This window comes from Diadema setosum, chromosome 13 (assembly GCF_964275005.1).
Source record: "Diadema setosum chromosome 13, eeDiaSeto1, whole genome shotgun sequence".
Taxonomy (NCBI): domain Eukaryota; kingdom Metazoa; phylum Echinodermata; class Echinoidea; order Diadematoida; family Diadematidae; genus Diadema; species Diadema setosum.
Window position 1 is genome coordinate 18,137,223 of NC_092697.1, and position 18,870 is coordinate 18,156,092.

Here is an 18,870-nt window from a genome sequence, read left to right on the forward strand (position 1 = left end):
CAATATTTTGCTTTCTCTCTATTTGTGACTGACATGGTAATTTAACTTTGTAATTTATGAGAACATGACTCCGTCAATTATTGCCGAATTTCTCCAGCACGCGTCACTGTTTTACGTGTTTAAAACACGAGGGAGAAGAGAAAGCAACGTTCTAGTCACCGCCAATCTCAGTTGGTCTTAGTTGACTCTCCAACACCAAGTAAGTTCTGTTCAGTTATCTCCATGATTACGAGGCCAACAAGTTACTATACCGCCCTCTGTAGACTAACGCCACCTGTTCGCAGGGAAGCACCAGTCCTACAGCTCTGCCTGTGGCTACTGAGTCACACGTTGTGCGGAGGTAGCCAGTCGGAACTCGCAACCATTCGTGAGTGGCAAACACATACATGTATTTAAGATAAAGAACCAAAGCTTAATAACAACGGCAAACATGCTGATAACAATACACAGTATAGTACCGTACATAAGATTGTCAGAACTTCATTTGCCTGGGTTGCTTTAATCTTGCAACAAAATAATCTCTTGCAACAACGGGTACCAGATTTAAAATGTGTATTCATATACAAAACAAAAACAGAAGCAAAAAGAAAAAGAAGAAGAAGAAGAAGAAGAAGAAGAAGAAGAAGAGAAGAATAAAAAAGGTAACTAGAAGCATAGTTTATCTTATCACCATCATCAATATTGATTTTCACTTTTGTAATTCATTCATTATTCATTAGATATCGTTACCGAGTTAATCAGACTGTTCAACATATGGCAGTTCTGTAAATACAGACGGGTGTATGTTTATGTATATTTATTTATATGAAATATATATATAATCACCTCTTTTACACCATACAAAAGATATAGGACATGATATGAGAAGAAATACTTGAGTCAAATTTCACAATCTCAGAATATCATCTATACATTCATTGTTCCTTAAGCCTGCACCTCAAGTTGCCCTATAAGTTTACTTTTTATTGCCGCCACCTTTGAAAAGAAGACTACAACAGTTCATGATGTTATGATATTTGAGGGATGAATAATAAAGAAAATATAATACGAATTCGAAATATTTTCATATTTTAGCATAATTAAAGAGTAATTTACTTTACCTCCTTCAGAAGTCAGAGGAATGATAGCAATATTACCCTTCTATACGCTTCACACGTAATGTGGGCAAAAGTTCGATGGATTGGAGACCAAACAGGATCCTCGATCCTATCGCGATGGAATCTTAGTCTGCGAATGATATTATCTGAGAGCAACATAATAAGGTAAGAGAAAGAAACAGAGAGAGAAATTATAGGTAAAAGCAACATCACCACCGCCAACAACAACAACAACAACAACAACAACAACAACAACAACAACAACAACAATAACAACAACATCCCTCCGTTTTAGCAATGGATGGAGTACACAATGCGTCTGGGTTTTTTTTTTTTTTTTGTGGTTTTTTTTTTGTGGTTTTTTTGTGGTTTTTTTTAGGGGGGGGAACCTTTGTCCGGTGGGCCTTCATATTCTTTTGCGAGAAACTCGAATGTTTAATTGCGTCATTGTGTCATAATATGAAGTAAACATTGCAAATAGCGGGACTTCAAGATAAAAATGCTGTTATGTGGAGCCAGTGTTACCTGATTTGTGATCTATCCCATCTCCATAAAATGAAATTCACATTCAAGAGTCTGTAAGACTTTAAATATCTAAGGAAAGCTCTAAAATCTATAGGAGGTATGCATAGAATTTGAGTACGCTTTGAGACTCTCAATTTTCGGTAATGAGACCACTGTATATTCACACTTCATGTCAAAGACACGCTACATGACGCAAGTCAAGGTAGGCCAATAGTCAGGATCAGGTGACTTGAAGCACTGTATAATGTATAGCTTATGACTAGGGAATGAATTCGACCTTTTCATCGGGTTTTTCTTTTTTGTGGGGGTATATTTTCCTATAGTATAGGCATATATCCCTTACAAAGAATATCTTGTTAGAACATTGTATTTTATTACATTTCTTTTCTCTTCGGGGGCTTTATTTCTTTAAAGAGCTGCTAGGCTCACCAACCAACACTCACTGGTGCACAGTCTATTCGTAGCAATGCGAGAAATCATTATTATCATCCATGTATGATATGCCAAGATTTGAAGAAAAAACCCAACAACAACCTAAACTTTTAAATTGAAATTACAAAAGAACCCATCTTCTGGATGTTAAAAGATAAATTTACTATTCAATTTTATGTGCCTTTCACGAAAATATATTGTGAAGATCATATCTGCAATTGATTTAAAAAAAATAAAGTTGTTTGTTTACTACTTTACACAAAAATGCCTATGGTTGCTGGCTTGTTTGCTATCTCACCGACTAGTGGAAGTGACTAGTCCTATACAGAGTCGGGCATCAAACGAGCACCCCTTTCTTGGTCCTCTTCGCGCTCGACACCCCGAAAAGTGGGTATTAATGTGAAACAAGGGGGCCTTTAAAGCTTCCCCTCTCCCTCTGACTCCATCAACTCGGTAGAAGCAGGAAGAGGTTCGTGAAAGCAAGCCATGAGTCAAGAAGTGAGTGTGGTACAAGAGGGGGAGAGAGTTCCATATGTCACTGTTCGACACGTGAGGCATAGTTGCACATTCTAAAGCCCGAGTCGCGCGCTATAGCCAAATACCGCGCATATACACAATATAGCCATAGACAGCAGGCATTCCACCCTGCGAGATACGAAACTTTTCAAGCCGTACGTTTTTCTCCTAATACACTTTGTGTACTCTTATCGTATCGTTTGCCAAGTGTCGCGATTTTCCCTTGAATCAAGCGATAATCAACCTTTTGTGGTGCTACACACTGTCAATAAAATTACAGACTGACAGGTTGTATCGGTAAGGAGGATTCACTTGTGGCACAAGGATTTCGAGTCCGGAACAAGGGGACGGAAGCGGGCCAAGAAAGGATGTAAACTCACGCACAGGGCTGTCAAGCTCTGGGTCGCTATTTTAGCAGAGTGAACTTGAAAGGTTCCACCGAACACAACCACCTGTATACAGAGTTTGTTTTTTGCCATCGGGAAAGTGCTCTGAGCTGCGTCCTCTTTGACCATTCCCTCTTGATGTCTCGCACAGCGATTTGATTAAAAAGCAAACTTTGGATGGTTTCGCAAAATTTCACTCGGAAGGTTTAAGAAGGAATAATTCTCAATAATGGCGTCGGTGGATTGGTGCTTTAAACAGATTGCAGTCTTCCTTCTTGCATTCTGCTGTGAAACGCTAGCTCAGCGATGGGGTAAGTCGATTCTGATTGAGGTCTCTTTAGCAGAACAATGTATTTTGTTTCAGCGCGCTATACATGCGCATTATTTTCCGTCTTCTCTCTTATACTCACCCTGTGTTATTTAACCAAAATTGAAACCGACTGTTATGTACATTCTACATCTGTGAAAACTCCTTCATTACAGTAATTCATGTAATGATCTCAAATCCATGGAACTACGGTATTAATGCTGGTGCAAGTCAGATTTCGCAGCAAATGAAGTTAAAAGCGGCGAGTCTTATATCTCGCTTTTATATGGATGTTTAATTGTGCATGACTTCCAGATTGTCACCCATTGCCAATTTTGTTTTACCTTAATACAGTCGTATGCCTTTAAAAATTGCCAAGAGTACCTTCTCTTTCACTGGCAGAATAGTTTTCGAAATATAATGGCATGTTTACCTGGTTTCTATGACAGTAAACTGCAATATTTCCCTCTTTATGTATTTAAGAACGTACATTTTCATAAAATGTCAAGTCCGTGTCCATTATAGTAAAGATTCCTGCCCTTCATAAAACCAGAATACACTGAAATGATGCAATTAACTAGGATCAAATAATTCACACTTATCACATAGCAAATAGTATGCGAAATGTTCACTCAGTAAATGTCATATCTCAATCCCAGCCCCCTCCACACACACATGCAGGCAGTACAACCCCTATACAGCACTCTCCCTCTCTTCAAGGATATTATTCTACGAATGCCCTCAACTTGAACTACAACAGGGTGATTATTACGTCACCACTGTTTGATCTTATCTTAGTCTTATAGAACTTCACAAGAAGCATATCGTAAACGAGCTTTGTAGTAGTTATAGTGCACACTAAAGTAGTGTTGTAAGGAATATTTGTTTTTCTTCCTTTATTCTATCTTTATTTGTTCATTATTATGCTTTCACACATCAAGCACGGATAACATCAAAATAATGACAGTGATCAAAAAGCTCGGGCGCTCTGATGTAAAATCGCTATAGAGCGATAAGCTTGCGATGATAAGATTCTGTAGTTAATTAAGTCTCAAGAGAGAGTGAGGTAATAAACACGAGATAAGAAAATGCACAATACAATGTGCGAAATACAACGAATTGCAGTGGCGTAACTACGGGGGGGGGGGGGCATGGGGGGGCACGTGCCCCCCCAATCCGCTGGTAAAAAAAAAAGGAAAAAAAAGAAAAAAAAAGAAAAAAAAGGAAAAAAAAATACCAAAATGGTAATTCAAGGGTTAGTAAACTGATTTTGAAATCGACATGAAAGAATGATCAAGAAAAAAGGTATTTTTTTAAAGATTTCTTTTAACCATATAACTAAAGAGGTATTATAGTGAAACATTGTTTAAAAAGCCCGGAGACGACAAAAATTGTGATTCAGCTTGATTCCTGGTTGGCATTTTGAATATAAGCAGGATGTGCGCAGTGTACTCAGAACATCGGAATGGCAAAAAGAGTCGCTGCAATGTTACGCAATGTGATGTTTGATAGGTTGTGCGCATTTGCTATCAAAGCTTGATCATTGATTTTGCAGTATTGCTTTACATACTAGTCTATGTTAAAATGCCTTGCATTGCCAATAATAAGACTTGACCTTGGCTATTTCCTAACTTTTCCATCTATATGAAACACACACACTCACAAACGCAAACAAATTAGGGGATGCTCTATATAAAGTGCAGATTTTGGACATCCTTCTCCCGCTTGGTCACTTCGACGCCCCCTCGCTGGTCATACTCCCCCAATCATGAACATAAACCAACACCCTTGACTACCAGTGGCGGATCCAGGGGGCGCACCGGGCGCCCCCTCCCTCCAAAGCGAAAAAAAAAATACATGTAGCTACAAACGACAGTTTTTGGACTGTAAACTGTCAACATTTTCAAGCTCGCTCGCTTCGCTCGCTCGCATTTAACCGTTATATGCCATTCTCCTAATGTTACTGCCAATAATTGCCAGCAGTTGCTCCCGGTGCGCCCCCCCCCCCCCCCCCTCCTGAGTTTCGAAAGCGAAAAATATAGCTCCAAACGGCAGTTTTGGGACTGTAAAATGTCAAAATTTTCAAGCTCGCTCGCATTTAATCGTTATGCCATTCTCCTGATGTTACTGCCAGCAATTGCCAGCAGTTGCGCCCGGTGCGCCCCTTCTCCTTAATTTCGAAAGCGAAAAAATATAGCTACAAACGGCAGTTTTGGGACTGTAAAATGTCAACATTTTCAAGCTCGCTCGCTTTGCTCGCTCGCATTTAATCGTTATGCCATTCTCCTGATGTTACTGCCAGCAATTGCCAGCAGTTGCGCCCGGTGCGCCCCTTCTCCTTAATTTCGAAAGCGAAAAAATATAGCTACAAACGGCAGTTTTGGGACTGTAAAATGTCAACATTTTTAAGCTCGCTCGCTTCACTCGCTCGCATTTAATCGTTATGCCATTCTCCTGATGTTACTGCCAGCAATTGCCAGCAGTTGCGCCCGGTGCGCCCCTTCTCCTTAATTTCGAAAGCGAAAAAAATATAGCTACAAACGGCAGTTTTGGGACTGTAAAATGTCTAATCGTTATGCCATTCTCCTGATGTTACTGCCAGCAATTGCCAGCAGTTGCGCCCGGTGCGCCCCTTCTCCTTAATTTCGAAAGCGAAAAAAATATAGCTACAAACGGCAGTTTTGGGACTGTAAAATGTCAAAATTTTCAAGCTCGCTCGCATTTAATCGTTATGCAGTTCTCCTGATGTTGCTGTCAGTAATTGCCAGCAGTTGCGCCCGGTGCACCCCCTCCCCTTAATTTCGAAAGCGAAAAAATATAGCTACAAACGGCATTTTTGGGACTGTAAAATGTCAAAAATTTCAAGCTCGCTCGCTTCGCTCGCTCGCATTCAACCGTTATATGCCATTCTCCTTATGTTACTGCCAGTAATTGCTAGCAGTTGCGCCCGGTGCGCCCCCCCCCCCCGCCCCGAATTTCCAAAGCGAAAAAATATAGATACAAACGGCAGTTTGGGGACTGTACCGTAAAATGTCAAAATTTTCAAGCTCGCTCCCTTCGCTCGCTCGCATTTAATCGTTATGCAATTCTCTTGATGTTGCTGTCAGTAATTGCCAGCAGTTGCGCTCGGTGCGCCCCCTCCCCATAATTTCCAAAGCAAAAATATATAGCTACAAACGGCAGTTTTTGGATTGTAAAATGTCAAAATTTTCAAGCTCGCTCGCTTCTATCGCTGACATTTAATCGTTATGCAATTCTCCTGATGTTGCTGTCAGTATATAGTAATTGCCAGCAGTTGCGCCCGGTGCGCCCCCTCCCAATAATTTCCAAAGCCAAAATATATAGCTTCAAACGGCAGTTTGGGGACTGTAAAATGACAAAATTTTCAAGCTCGCTCGCTTCGCTCGCTCGCATTTAATCGTTATGCCATTCATGTTACTGCCAGCAACGGCCAGCAGTTGCGCCCAGTGCAACGCCCTTAATTTCAAAAGCAAATATATTATTATATATAGCTACAAACGGCAGTTTGGGGACTGTAAAATGTCAAAATTTTCAAGCTCGCTCGCTCCGCTCGCTCGCATTTATTTATACCGTTATGCAATTCTGATGTTGCTGCCATAAGGTGCCCCCCCAATGTCTTGACCCACGGTACGCCACTGACGAATTGGTCCACACGTTCACGCGACAAATAAATCTAGACAATCAGAGACGTTCTTACTCGCCTATAGATATGATATTTCATTCTCACCGACGGTTTATCAAACTCTCCTCCTCTAACTCCTTTTGTTAATGTTAAACCCCAATCCAGAGCCAAATTGACCATGGTAGATAGAATAAAATCAAACAAAGTAATCAGTACTATAAAATTACGTCATAATAATATGAAAACCCACGGATTAATATGAAGCGTTTAATGGCAAAGCGGAGTAAGCGCCATTTTAAAAATATTTTTACAAGTATAAAGTCTGTAACGAGAATTATACAGAGCAAGATTAAACTTTTCCACTGGTAGCTTCTTGAAGTAGTAAATAATACTATCCCGTGTGTTATATACAGCAGCTTTAATCGCATAATGATATATCACTAACGGGGACTTTTATTAATGGAGTCGACTTGTTTTGCAGTCAAACTCTATGCACTTGTTTCCCCAAGCAGTATAGTTACAATTTGTAGACGGTTTATCATAATTATTGTCATCGCCTTACAATCCGCCCTCATGGTTTGTATACATGGAGATATCACTGAAAAAAAAAGAGTGCTTGATAATTTACGGAATAATACCTTTTCTACCTTATAGGTCATTATTTGTAAATGTTAATACAACTTTATAAACAACAATCTTATGGAAAGGAAGCAAGTCATTTTCTATTTCATTTTCGTTGTAATGTAGGGCAGACTTATGTGTAGATTGATTGGAGAATTGTGAGGTGTATAATAGTGTTATAGAAGTGTCCATTAGACCGTGAGGTACAGTATTCCTTTTACTGACGAATAGTGTACCACCTCTTTAGATTACCGTTAGTTTGCTTATGATACTTTCGACGGCGGTCTGACGAATATACATTGGTAAGTTATAACATTGAAAAGATCCTAAATCACCTAAGAGATGAATACTGCATGAAAAACTGATATCTTTGGAGGTTTCTTCCTTCACTTTTTTTTCTGTTCTTAATGTGTTGGACATTGCGTGTTTATTTCAACATGTTTAATGATGGGGTTTTTCCTCCTTGAATAGCTCACATCAAATTTCACCGACTCTCACTTTCACACAGCTATAGATCATGAAACCAATAGGTGGTCCTGATCGACAAGACGATACGACTTTTATGATATATCTTGATTAGCCTTCAGGAGTATGGATTTTTTTTCTTTTTATACTAAATAAATACGTTGGGATATCTTTGTCTGTGCACACACACACACACGCACACACATACACACACACACACATACATGCATTCTATCTTCCTGTAAAAATATAATATGCAATATTTGTCTATTAAATCTAACAATCCGAGATAGCATATACTTTTTAAAGGGGAATTCCGATCCCGTTAAATGTTAGTCTAAAAGAACGAGTAAAATCTTACAAGCAACACCATGGCGGCTTATTCTAGAAGCAGATACACACACACACACACACACACACACACACACACACAAGCACACACACACACACACACACACAAGCACACGCACACACACACACACACACACACATACACACATCATATTGCACACATTATAAATCTGATCGCTTCAGCTCTAGATGACACCATCCGTTACGCCACTAAATTCTGATGAATCGAATTTAGAGGCGAGAAAAGTGGAACGTGCCATCGGGGTTAGACACTTGACGTCTCGGCCCAACAAATCGAATCTATACGTGGGTGATAACATTGATTGCTGGTAATAGGCGTCTCTCACATCAAAATTGTCTGTCGTGTGGTGATAGGAAAACACGGTTAGTTTGGGGGTAATGGGGAAACTATTGGCGTGCTGTAATGATCTAATCAGGTGTAGAGTGACTGGGAGAGATGGGCCAAGCCATATCTTCACAAGTGATGACGGGTTAAATCAGTCTTGGTCACTCCTTATGTTGGGATTTTTATCATCATTTACAGTTATCAGAGATAGGGTCCTACAGTTTTGATACATGTATGTGTTTTATGATATTCCGCCACGTCATCTTGCAAAGGTGACCTTGTATCTCCTGTGTAATCTCTCTACAGCACAACTTGAATGATAGGCTTATAACTGATGACCTGAAACGAGGCACTGTCTGATATCTAGCTGAATAGATTTGAAATAGTTCTACTTATGCTGGAAATTTTAGGCATTTCATTAGGTGGAACATGTTGGTTGCTGCCCGAGACCGTGTCGCAGACCATTGAGGAAGAGTTAGTCCTCATTGTGCAATGATATTGTACATGTATAACAAATAATATTTGTCTTGTTCATCGATTGAAGCTCCAGCCGTTTAACTGATTATTTAAGTCAAATTGAACGAAGAGTGGGAGTCGCCTTTTGGACTTGATATGACAGTCCGTGGACGGTCATAAAGTTTCATTCTAGTGTGAAAACAGACGGGTTTTTAGAGCAAATACGCCATTTGAGCGTATTAAGATATGGTTGGTTGCGTCATCTTTTGCTCCAAGAAGAGGTGTTGGGTGGATTATGTTAGAAGTATCAGCACATGCTGTCGGGTGGTGGCAGAATCTGCTTCTATAAGATCTGGAGGAAGGTGCTTCTACCCTGTAGGCAACCATGAACTCGATTGGTCCAGTACAAGGTGTATGTGGATTTCATAATCTCAGACGAAACGGATTAAACCAAGGGGGTAATAGGCGAGCTCGCCTAGTACAAGTATCTTCTTGGCTACTGAAGCGTTATCAACAGCCGCACTCGATTGCATACATTGTATAGCTCCAAGACAGTTAAATGGGGAAAGCAGTAGAAGATAAGAACTTCCTCGCGATGTTTCCGCCAGACAACGAGAGCCTTGTATAGCATGGTAAGAGGGTCAATGCCATGGACATTTATTCAGAGTGTGTGCACCGAGGTGTCCAGGCGGTTTGATCCTGTGTTGACCAACTTTCAACTTGTACAGAAACCGAGAGCACATTATTATATTTTGTTACAGGTTCTTTGCACGCCATGCAGTTGAAACGTGTGCATGACAGGTCTCGTGGAAAGCAATCAGCGGGGAATTCGAGTCTTGCGGTTATGTGTTTGATCCCTGCGCGGAGGGTTACAGGTCAACCAAAATTCGATATCCCAGTCACTTACTCTTGTCTGTTCGTAATTAGAACTCGTGACACAGAAAAGCGCTGCCGTTGGGTTTGATTATTTAAAACGCATATACCCGTATAACCCTCGACATTTGACCACATAGAACTGTGATACACCAGTAGGAGCCTATAATCAGGGAGGTGGGACCACCTCCCTGCTATAATATTGCAGTTTGCGCGGGAACAGATGAATTCCAGTCCAATCATATTATATTCAATGTGATCAGAAAGAATGAAAATGTGATCAAAATCGAATAAGAATTAGGGAGGTAACTATGAAATTTTGAAGTTTCGCTAATTTTTGCAGAAGAATTCTCGTACAGTTGACATTAATATGCAAATTAGTGAGCTGATGATGTCATCACCTCACAGTTTCCCATTGATCGTGTACAAAAAAAACAAACACGATAAATCATGTTTCTGTAATCAAAGTGTAAAACATGATGTTATTATATCCTGCTTGTATAACTTCAGAAAAACAATCGGTAAAATATATCAGGATTTGAGATTGATTGGGGCGTAATTGCATGTGAATAAAAAACTAGAAATTTCTAAACTTTATGTACAAAGTATATTCTATGACAAGTTGTGTGGGGTGACATCATCATTTCACTATTTGCATATTCATATTGACTGTTCAAGAACTGGTTCCTGAAAAAAGAAATAGCAAAACTTTAAAATATCATATACTAGTATATAACTTCCTTATCTTTCATTCGATTTTATTCGAATTTCATTGTTGTGGTGAGAAAGTGTTTGTCCTCCTTTTCAGACTAAATTCCAACTGCACTGGAATTCCCCCTCAAGTTCTTTTAGATGTGGAATATGGTCAGACGTGCACGTCGGCCTATGTGCCTACGTGTAAACATGGCTGGAGCCGTGATAAAGAATGGGAGAAACAAGCATTATCACTTATCACCACCTCCCTCAAATATAATTCCTTGGTGAAAGCAGAGATACAAAAAGTAACGTAAACAAAATTTGATTTATTGTTAGTAGGCGGTAACGGAATATCATCACAGTGGCGATAGAAAAAATGAGAAATATCAATTGAATCGCTATTATGTGCATACATCATTTTAATATTTCAGATATATGCACTAGAGTGGATTAGGCCTGGTACTCAAAGTCAATGGTCAGAGGTCTTACACATTGGTTTGATGTCTGCCCGTGCGTGTACATCACAGGGTAGAATATCTTCAAACAGCTCATAACAGCCAACTGGACTCGGCGTTTTTATTTGTAAGGACATGGGAATGCTTGCGGAATATGACACGTGCAGGGTCCTCGAGATAGCAATGGTATCATTGAGGACCCTTCCTTATAATAATAAGTACATGTTGATTCCATAGTACTATAGTTTAGGAGGCAGTGATGTAGAATTTTCTATTAGTGGGCGATTTCTGTCCAAGTTAAACAGATCTGTTGTTGCTTTGTGCATGCTCGTGGGTCTCTCATACTCCCTTCTCTCTGTGTTTAGTTTCACCTAACATCACTCTCCCTAAAACGACAGTCTTATGACGAATCATTCAGGGAATTGAGCATAGGAATGTTTTTGTATTTTCTGGATGACAGTCTGTCAAATCAAGACGTGGAAATTCAATGCTAGACCAGAGGAGGAAGACCTAACACATATGTTACATGTTGACCCACTTTACTGTGAGTCATAGACCTTGGGATGGAAGAAGACAGTTTCCAAACATTTCCTTCTCCGCTTCGAGACTATAACTTCAAAATACAAAACTATTCCCAACTCAGTTCTCCGTCATTTTCTCCCTCGACCCCCCCCCCCCCTTCCTCACATACACTCTCTTTCTCTCGATTCAGTGTAATACACTATGTACAGTGTTGTATACGCTCTTTTTCAGTTTGTTCTTGTTGTTGTATTTATTCCGGTATTCATTCTTATACAATAAATATATACAAGAAAGCACATGTATACATTGTGACGAAACGGAGGCTCGCCCATTCAGCGCGTATGTATAAAATACAACTGTTCTTCCCCGGGGTCCCACATTTACTATACAAATTAACATAATAATATACAAACATGAAAGAAATCGCAGTGAAAACATTAAACAGATGAATCAGAACATTTACAGTAATGGAAGACAAGAAAATAAAGTTCTAGGGTAATGTCTTAATGTTTGGATAGCGTATATTAGACAATTAATTCAATTTTATTCAATTTTATTCAACCATTCAGTAAAAACATACGTATACACATGCTAACAAAAATATGCATGTAATTATATCGGGAAGTGTACATAATATAAAAGACATTGAAAGGTCATGGACCCCTGAGAAGCAGGGCTTCTATCGATGGGGCCCAGTAACAAAATCGTAGTCCGACACAAATCAAACTTCATATTATACAAACATTTTACAAGTTTTACACAGACATAAGCACCCACTCACACACAAGCAGAGCAGTGATCAAATCGAATGACGTATACTCCCTGTCAATCACACCGCTTGTAAACATTTGTCAATCATCATCATGTCAAACAGCTGTCAAACGCTGTTCTTTAAAATTTTCTTAGTCATAAATCTTTCTGCAGTGTTGAATATTATAGCCTTTCATTTTCTTGCATTTATTACGTTTATTCTAACGTTGCATTTCATATGATCTAGCCTGCCGTATCAGTGGGAATTGTATGAGAAATAGATATACACTTTTAGCATCCCTCCCCTCTCGTACTGTGACTGTTACGAGACTTGATTCGGATTACGTCCATTAAATTAAACTGGAAACTGTCGAAATATGCCGAATATCTTACACCATAATACAGACAGGAATAGTGCACGAATCACCCTAAGTTGGTAAACGCTAGAGCAGCCATTTGGTAACAACGACCCACTCAGTGTTTATGAAGTCTTTTTGAAATGACAATTATTAACTTCCTGTACTCTGAAGCATTATACAACAAACTTGGAATGCTGTCCAGAAATATTCAAAAATACAGTGTCAATAAATTTAGATAATGTGTAAGAATCATCACTTGCTGAAACATATCTGTATCAGTTACTGATCAGTTATGGAAATAAGATCAGGATTAAGCATCTACCAAGATTTCAGCTGTCACCAACCCCCCCCCCCCCATGTCTGTTGTATTTTGTTTTGCATCATCCATTTAACTCTGTTTATACCTGTATTATGATGATTATTTGAATAATTACATAGGCTTACACGCAAAAGATGGCGATCATTTCTCTGCGAAACATTTCGCAAAGCGTTGTGACGACCATAGATTTGATCGGATGCTATACATTGCTATACAGCACAGAACTTTGCGTGTGACGATTTATCACCTTGGACCATCTCTCCGCAGCCAAAATCGCGTTTCTTTCGCCTCTCTATTTAGAGTTTAACTCGCATCTGTCAGACATCCTTAAATAATCGACTTATCACCGAAAGTGATCTGAAAATAACATCTTAAAATAGCACTTTGTCTTTCTGGCTATATTCTAAACTACAAGAGTACGGAAGAGTGTACAGTGGACAATGATATTGCCAAACAAACCGACAACTCGCCCCTTCCCTGAAAGAGAACAAGAGGAAATACTTCAGCAGAGTTTTTGAAATCTTAGATTCGGCGCACCCTTCCCGATTTTTTTTTTCTTCTTGTCAGGAAACTTTGGCTGTACTTTACTTGACTTTAAGAGCAGTCATCACAAATCATGCACATTTCACAAGTAAAGTAATCCTACCATATGGCAATTGTGAAACGTAACATATTACATTACAAAAATATAAAACCAAACAAACAAAAAATAAACAAAAACCGAAAGTATTCTTGTAACATTCTTTAAAGCAATCCATATTGTCTGTAAGAAAAGAAAATAGTAAAGAAAAAATGCTTCCCATCTTTCCCGTCTTTGTGTGTGTGTGTGTGTGCGTGCGTTTATGTGTGTGTGACAACGTGTCCGAAATGTTGTAGTCATCATCGTAACTTAAGTTTGTGTTAATTGCACAGTGAATGTAAGATGTTACGATTCCCAATATAGAAACAAAATAAGCGCGATACATTTTCTTTTCTATACTATCAGTAATAACGCCACTAGCATAGTATAACTTGCAGTTTAATAGTGTATTAGGATATGTTTTGTATTCGCTACAGTTAGCAGTATGACGTCCCTTGCCATTTCTTTCCATTCGATCTTCTAGTGTATTTTGTTTTCTTTGTACTCTCTTATTTTTTTCTCTATTTGTAAAGTTGTAATGAATGTAAATCAGAATCAGAATCAGAATCAGAATTCATTGCACATCTTTGTTGCATGACGAAGTGCACCTGGCCATAGTAAGTTCATGTATACTCACACTCGCTCGATGTAGCCGCAAATCTTTTTACTGCTTTACAGCAGAAACGTACTTACTTTTTCGACCCTAATTGACACACTGTAAAATGTGTAGATCTGAAAAAAAGGGGGAAAATAATATCATCACGATGGCAATGTTATGAGGGAACACGTGTGTACTATATTGCTCTCGAAATGTGCTATTAAATTGCAGAATATCGATGTTCTATAAATCTCTGGGTAACGTAGAACGGCTGTCTGAATCTTCAACACATACCTGGTGAGAATGGTTCGTTTCATTCATCGCTTCCCGTTTACTTTCCCTCTCCCCTTTCCACCCGTTTCCCTCACGACAATTTCCGGACGATCAAGTTTGCTTTCAAAATTTGCCCCCAAAATCACCATGTGACTGTGACGTGGCCTCACACGATTAGGGATATATTTTTTTATTTGAAGAGAAAGGAATGAATATGGCTAATAATCCACTTTTGTCACTGGTCCAAAATGCCTCGAAGCAGCCCCATGCTGCAATTAGCCAGTGTGCTTCTTAATAACCGTGCTAAAACGGGCAGTCTGTGAACGTCGATTACATATTCGCTTGACTGAACACTGTTTCATGTTAATCAGATTATACTTTCATAAAGTTTGACACAGCGTTCTATATACTTCCGCAATGGGAAATAAATCTATCATAATCCAAAGTGCGAATTTGTGCTATAAATGTCTCACAAAACTTGCATCAAGAAAACAAAGCATTGCAATATTATCATAATTGACCTTGAGGGGAAAAGAGGACGAAGTTATTTCATGTCGACACTCACGGTTAATTTTGATACTTACTGTATACACAGGGCAATCAAAGGAACAGCGACTAGGCCCCTATTTATTTTCTCACTGAAATTCGAATGGGTTCCACGTCCTTTCCAAGGAAGGTTTGAGAACATAATGTTTCAGTATAGACACATCGTATAGGTACTTGTGAGACGAGGTGCACTCATGAAGAAATATATGATCCTGAATATGTTGCAGTGGTGTTTCCACGTTCAACATATGTCTTGAAATGATAAGACCTATATGACCTATTTTAGAATTATTACTCGAAAACAGTCCTTAACGAGTTGCTATCAAAGTAACCGATCTAACGCTGTTCCAATCGTAACAGTTATACATGGTTACTTTTTATTCAAATCTAGGCAAGTTGTGTAAAAACAAACAAACAAAGAACAACAGCAACAAATAAGCCAAACCAAATAAACAGATAGACCATGTATAGACCCAAACAAATTCTACACACCATTGAACTTTCGGGGAAATACATAAGTGGGATGTATGGACACGTATTGGTTATATAGCAAATTATTATTGTTTACAAACCAGGAGCATTGGATTATCAAATATTTCTGTTTGCTGAATCGTTTAACAACCTGTGCGGAAATGAAGGATCATTAACAACGAACCCGCGATGACTCACACTTGGACTTCACACTGGTCAGAAAGTGACCACTGGCCGACGACAGGTTCTGTGACGACATTTGACCACAAACACTTGACCTGTCAAAATTCAATAAGAAGGCGCACTTGACCACACTCGTCGCAATGCGTCATGAGGGTAACGTTACACGTTGAAACCTACATCTAGATTTGTCTCACATGATGTAGAAATCGGTGATTTCCCGTCGGATTAAAGGCGTTCGACTTGACAGTTAGGAAAGACCCACAGGGAGGAGTGCAACGCGAATTTTCTCCCATTTCCTCGCATGCAGCTATGTATCAATGCTGTATGTGTGTGAAAATCGTGTGTGCGTTTGTGTACGCATAAGAAGATTCATTCAAGTTACTAAGACACATATGCAAACTATTCAAACACACAAAATAATGTCAAAAATGTGTAATAATGATTGAAGTGCAAGAATATGTGGTACTATAGTATTTCATGACCTTTGTGTTTTTACTTGCCCAATTTGGGCAAGGATATGTTCTCATTGTTCAAAAACACTTGCCCGATTTTGATTTTCACTTGCCCCGGGCAATCGGAAAAGTGTTTATGTAGCACCCTGGCATACACACACATACACACACATAAACGTATACACACACAAATACACACGCAAACAGACATAAATGTGCTTTTCTATCGGCTGACAAACCTGTTGCACCTAGATGACGATGAGGACGCCCTTCTGAGAAAGGTCCTTTTTTTTTGTTGTTGTTGCCATAGTCACCAGGAGTTTAAAGATAAAAATATGTAAATTTTTAAGGAGGTATTAATTTTGTTTCATGATGTGATGTGATATGATATGATATGATATGATATGATATGATATGATATGATATGATATGATATATGATATGATACTCGTGGTTCACTTCTTACTCTTAGTGACCTCCACAATCTCTCTCGTCTTCAAATATGGGAGCTAGGCAGACAGCTGGCATATCTGGGCACCGTTTCAGTTGTCAGTCTCTGACAGTTTCAGTAAAATCCTTGGTTTTGATTGGCTGAGATGCTCTGGTCACTGACTGTTACTATGGCGATTGTCAGAGACTGACACTTGTCAGGGCTGACAACTTTCATGAAACGGTGTCCAGGTACTCTTCAGTCATAATGATGTAGTGGTATGAAGCCTACGGGTCTCGTCGTGTCATAGTAACAAGACTGGTAGGATGGTTACTATAGACACAGTCCTGTAATACTTCGTAGGTATTACATTCAGACGAGTAACCTTTAAAGTTACGTTCCCGACAATACATAAAAATCAGGTCAGTGCCCTGTAGATAATCACCCTTGGTAAAGTGGCATCCGCATTACTGTTTGTATAGGATGTAATATAATCATTATGACGCTTCCTTTCAAGACGCATAGTTCTCATTGTCCCCAACTTATGAGGAGGGATGCTTTTATGGATTTTATAATCTTAAGGCACGGGATGTGTGGTTTTGACGTATCAATATACACATGTAATGCCCTCTGGTAGACACCTTCAGTATCCTCTCATTCAGCAATATACACACGTCCTTTTTGTGGGTCGTGTATATGGATGGTAATCCTAAGTACTCCCAGATTCATTAGTAAATCACGGGACCCGGTCGTTTCAATACTTTTGATGATACATCATGTTTGTTTTGTTTCCTTATTGTGTAAGTGTTTTTCAATTGCCAAAACACACTGAAAAACTGAATTGGAAACCTATCGAAAGGACTTAATTGCTAAGTGCCCTGTGGTCTGTGTCCACAACCGGAAGGTTAAAGCATTCTAGTGATACCATAAAATCATTCCAGCATCATAAAATTATTTTGAGTGAAGAGTGAATGGTGGTTTGTTTGTTTGTTTGATTATTTGTTTGTTTGTTTGTTTGCTTGCTTGCTTCTATTGTCTTCCTAACTTCATTTTTTTCCTCATCATTTTTCTCATTTTCCTTCGATTTAAGAAAACTCCTTACGAAAACAGAAATAATCTACCTATAGGCCTAGATGTTTTTATGTAACACATGACCCTGAGAACGTCTGTGGCCTAAGGCTAGATAGTGCCTACCCGGAAGTAGAAGGTCGACCTCCATATTCGGAAGCAGCATGTTGATTGACCTACTTAGCTTGGTGATTAGGGACGGATGTCGTGTCTTAGACCTCAACGAAATGACTCTGCTATGAGCATTAACTCGCCTTCTGTCCCCCTCGGTGCAAGTTCATTACGATCGGGTGGTGCTGCTTTCGTATGGCGCTTGGCAGCTTAACAATTAACCGGCGCTAATCAGCTAGATCTTGCAAAGGATGATGGGATTGCAAACGATTTAAAGGTATACTTTGATCTGATGACACATCCGTACTTCCAGAAACCACTGCAAGCTTAATGCAGAGCTTAATTTATAGGTAAACACAAATACGAACATTGGAATATTAAACAAAACAAATGTTTGGATTTTGAGTGTGCTAATCAGATGGAAGGAAAAAAGCCAACGCCCTGTACCTGGGGAAGCAAATTCCGTTTAAAACGTATGATTACTGCACTAATACTGACAGCTTCTATGGTCATTATTTGTGTGTTGACTAGGCTTCTTACAATGCTTCATATAGCTAACCTTCAAATCTAACATTTCGGTGCTCATGCGGCTTAAACAAGACTAATCGCGTGGCACTGAAAATGAATGCGTTGTTATATTGACATGGAACGTTCACTTTTGAAACAATCATTTATATCTCAGAACAAGCATGAATACCATTCTGAACATGTAAAATACGTTTACATTTCAGGTTTGATGGGTTGCAATCTTGATTAGATTCACAAGAAGGCAGTTTGCTTCAAACACAGACCAAATTGGAGTCAGTGACTCACGATACATCCTCATTATATCAGACAAGGCGCACAACAACTCAACTTTGCATTATAGTATAGAGCAGGATCGAAACTTTTGTGAGGGTGGTCGCATTTTTAAGTACATGTATCTCCTATTTCCTGTGTTTATATCCTCCACTAGCTGGCCAATTACGGTCTTCTAAAAATAATCGGAAGAAATCTCTGT

General features: G+C 39.1%; 1 protein-coding gene across 1 annotated transcript in view; it reads left to right on the forward strand.

The window, feature by feature from the left end:
* Positions 1–222: 222 nt before the first annotated feature.
* LOC140236457 (receptor-type tyrosine-protein phosphatase F-like) overlaps positions 223–18,870 on the forward strand; it is a 133,222-nt gene continuing 114,574 nt past the window's right edge. The window contains exon 1 of the mRNA XM_072316382.1: positions 223–367. Coding sequence (XP_072172483.1) covers positions 223–367 — 145 coding nt within the window. The remainder of the gene's footprint in view (positions 368–18,870) is intronic.